The sequence below is a fragment of the Phaethon aethereus genome, assembly GCF_964289735.1.
Source record: "Phaethon aethereus genome assembly, chromosome: 15".
In the NCBI taxonomy this organism is placed as follows: domain Eukaryota; kingdom Metazoa; phylum Chordata; class Aves; order Phaethontiformes; family Phaethontidae; genus Phaethon; species Phaethon aethereus.
The window spans coordinates 3,965,716-3,969,590 of record NC_138591.1 but is presented as its reverse complement, the minus strand read 5'-3'; the positions used below and the strand labels follow the sequence as shown (position 1 = coordinate 3,969,590).

The window sequence follows — 3,875 nt, the reverse complement described above, 5'->3', positions numbered from 1 at the left end:
AGTCCACATCCCCTTACGCAGCAGTTTAAAAATACATCTGTATATATTATTCTATTCTCCCAGGTAACACTGTACAGTCATAGAAGTTTCTTTTAAAAGTAATAATTTACTTAAAGACATCTCTATTTCTCTTTCATTTTTATACAAATATTTACTGTGAGATATATATATATTTATAAAGAAATTAACCCTCTGAGAACCCTACAGCAGCAAGATGTGCACCTTTTTTATAATTATTTATTCAAAAGAACCTAAAACCACTTGAAAGCATTTAAAAAAAAAAAATCAAGTAGCGCACACACAAAATCGCTCTGCCCCCGCCTCCATCCTTCCCACCCCCCAGATGCTACGGGGCAAAAAGCGGGTGGCAAAACCATCCCCCCGGGAGCAAAGGGACCGGCGGCGGGATGGCGTCTGCCTTCGCTGTCTTAGAAACACAAACGTTGTGGCCGGAGCCCGACGGCACGTGCCTGTGTGTCCCTGCTTTGGGGACAGCCCGTTCGGGGCACGCGGTGCTGAAACGGCCGGCTCCCTCTCGGCGCTGCCCCCGGGGGGGGTTTCTCCCCGCGGCTGGTTTTTGGAGGAAGTCAAAAACAGAGCAGCCCCTTGGTGGGTAGCGTGGGGTCGTGGTGACGGACGCTGGTGGGAACAGGGTGGGGAGAAAACTCCGCAGGGACGAAGCCCCGGTCCCCGTCTGCCCCGGCGAGGCGTGATGCTCGGGGGCACAGGGCAGCGGGCGGGGGGGGGCACCGGCGCAGCCGCTCCCCAGAGCCCTTTGCAGGAAGGTGATGGGGGCATGCGAGAAATCCTGCCCCTGCCCCCGCCCCCGGCGTTTGGACACGCCGCGGCAAGTTAGAGCCCGGGACACGGCTTCCCCGACGTGGGCTGAGGCGGGGGGAAAGCACCGGCAGCCGGTCACAGCCGAAACGTCGCCGGGCTGCTGCCGGGGCTCCGTGCCTAGGGTTGGCTGTGGGACGCCTGCGGGTCCCGGAGCCTTTCCCACGGCCGCGGGGAGCGGGGAGCCAGATTTTGGCTCCCAGAGCACCAATAAGCAGCACGGCCGGGACGCGGGGACCCCCAACCTGCACCTTCCCGGCTCCTTCCCTCCGCGCAAAGGCGGGAGCAAAGGCTTCCCGGCCGCGGGGTGGTTCGCCCGGTGCCGCAGCGCGAGCTCGCGCGCCGTCGGGGCCAGCCTAAACCGCAGCCGGCGGTGGGATGCGGGCGCTGCCGCGGGGGCAGAGCAAAGGGGACGTCGCCCCGAGGGAAGGACGCAAGCGGGGTGCGGGGGAGGAGGGCTGGGGCGCGGGATGAGTTTGCGTCTCTAAGGCACAATCCACCTGGAGGCTGGGACGCGGGGACAGGCTGGGGCGCGAGACGGGGTGGTCTCCGCGACTGGCATCCGTTGTTTTTGGAAAAGCATCCGGCTCTGCAGCAGGACTCTCCAGAGAACGGGGAATTCATAAACCCCAGCCTGGCGCAGACACGGCTCCCGCGCTAGAAGTGCAACTCAACAAGACGGCTTTCACATTGATTACCATGTTTGAAACGATTTTTCAAGGGAGAAAACATCGAATTGGTTGGAAAAGTGGGAAAATACCCAGATTTGAGAGCTTTCCGCTCCCCGTTTTGTGCTTTTTGCTATTTCATCCTAGTTACGGTGAAACTTATGAATTCCCCGTCGGAGATGCTGGGGTAGACCCAACACTTCGGCAGCTGATGCCCCAGACCCAATTTCCAGCCTGAAGATCAATATTTCCAGAAATAGGCTAATAACTGTGTTTACAATGCTTCTTTCCACCAGTCTGTCTTTTCCTTATTAGCTACTTTGCCAGTAATTACGCTACTCGCTTTCGCTGCCACGGGCCTCCAGACACTTACGTCTGTTTTCTGCCTACAAAGCCGTGCCAGCAGAAAAAAAAACCACCCCAAAACTGGATGCAATCTTGACTTCTAGTTCTTGTATCTGCCCAGCAAGCCACCCCCTCAAAGGACCCCACTGGCTTATTCATTCCCTTGTTCATTTTTAAAAAATACTGAATCACTTCTTTCAGATTTAATATTATTATTATTGTTATTATTATTATTATTATTATTATTTTGGTAAACAGTCTCCCAAACGGTACGGTGAAAAAATTAAAAACCCTCTCGCCTCCCTCCCCCCGCTTTTTCCCCAAATTAAAAAGAAGTAAGTTATATGTTGCATGTTATTTCAAGTGTTGTTCTTGTGCAACTGAATCGGATCACCTCCTGGAAGGAGCAATTTTTTTTGTTGTTGCTGCTCAGTTAAACAATATAAGGAAAAAAAAAAAAGAAAGAGAGAGAGAAAGATTTGTTTCCTGATATTTCCTCTTTTTGGATCTCGCAGCGCTCAGCTCCAAGAAAACGCTGGCGTTTTCCCCGCGGGGAGAGCAAAGCCCCACGGGGCCGCGCAGGGCCAGAGCCTGCCCGCGCCCCACGGACCCTCCTCTCTCTGTCCGTCCGTCCATCCGTCCGCCCGTCCGTCCATCCCCCCAGAGCCGTCGGCCCCACTGCGGGTGCCGGGCGCAGGAGACGCGCCGTGGCCTGCCGCCGTCCCCTCCTGCAGACCGCTCAGTGGTTATTGCGATGAAACTGAAAACTATGAACGATACTAATTTCTCAAGCATTCCTATGGCACTTGCATTGTTCTGCATAATTTGAGCGGGTTGTAGGGGAAGAGATTAGAGGAGGAGAAAAAATACCCTCGGAAAAGTCAATGGAAGGACCAAGAATCATATTTCCGACTCCCTCCTGTACGACCGCTGATCCAACGCTATTGTGGCTTGAAGCCTATCGAACTCGTGCCTGTTGTCCGGGCTCAGGTCCTCCAAACCCCGGCTGTCATCGTCTTCCTCTTCCTCGTCACGGCTCATGAAGGCCAGCTCGTTCTCGTAGCAGAAGGAGTTGGTGCTGGGCAGCAGGAATTTGTTCTCCACCAAGTCCTTAGCGCTGCAACGGGGGGTGGACGGGACCTCGTAGGTTTTGTGGAAGTGGGAATAGTCTACTTTGTACTGGTTTTTCTCCTCGAACAAGACAGGCTCGAAGCGGTGGCCCCAGAGGATCTCACTGGCCAGGTAGGAGCTCCGAGCTTGTGTCGTCATAGCCGTGGCTTCTACCATGCCTTCCAGGATGACCACGATCTCAAAGTCATCTGTCTCCAAGTCCTGGCGGCTGATCCCAAACAAGGGGCTGTCTTCGTTGATCTCGTGGAGAATGGTGATGGGAGACACCAAGAAGATACGGTCCAAGCCTTTATCAAACCCCACGTCGATGTCTATTTGGTCAAGCGGTATGTACTCCCCTTCTTCTGTGATCCTGGGCTTAATTAGCTGAGCTCGTACGTGGGCTTCTACTATGTGGCTTTTCCGGAGGTTCCCAACTCTCCACATCAGGCAGAGTTTTCCATCTCTCATCGCCACTACTGCATTATGGCTGAAAAGTAGTGTTTGGGCCCGTTTTTTGGGCCTGGCCATCTTTGCCATTATTGCACCAATCATGAAAGAGTCGATTATACAGCCCACGATGGACTGAACCACCACCATGAAGACTGCGAGCGGGCACTCCTCCGTCACGCAGCGGAAGCCGTAACCAATAGTCGTTTGGGTCTCAATGGAGAACAGAAAAGCAGCCACAAAGCCATTGACCTGCAGAACACAAGGCTTGAAAGTATCGTCTCCACCCGGGTTTTCTAGGTCTCCATGAATGAGTGCAATTAGCCAGAAAATCAGTCCAAACAATAACCAGGACACCAGAAATGCCAGGGAAAAGAGCAAGAGCATATACCTCCAGCGGATGTCAACGCACGTGGTGAACATGTCTGCAATGTACCTCTGAGGCTTGTCATCCATGTTGGTGAA

The 3,875-nt window shown here is 53.7% G+C and overlaps 1 protein-coding gene across 1 annotated transcript in view; it reads right to left on the bottom strand.

Moving 5' to 3' along the window:
* Nucleotides 1–1,695: 1,695 nt before the first annotated feature.
* The window catches only part of LOC309410499 (ATP-sensitive inward rectifier potassium channel 12), a 2,512-nt gene continuing 332 nt past the window's right edge, over nt 1,696–3,875 (bottom strand). The window contains exon 1 of the mRNA XM_082006900.1: nt 1,696–3,875. This exon is cut by the window's right edge and continues 332 nt beyond it. Coding sequence (XP_081863026.1) covers nt 2,751–3,875 — 1,125 coding nt within the window. The 3' untranslated portion in view covers nt 1,696–2,750.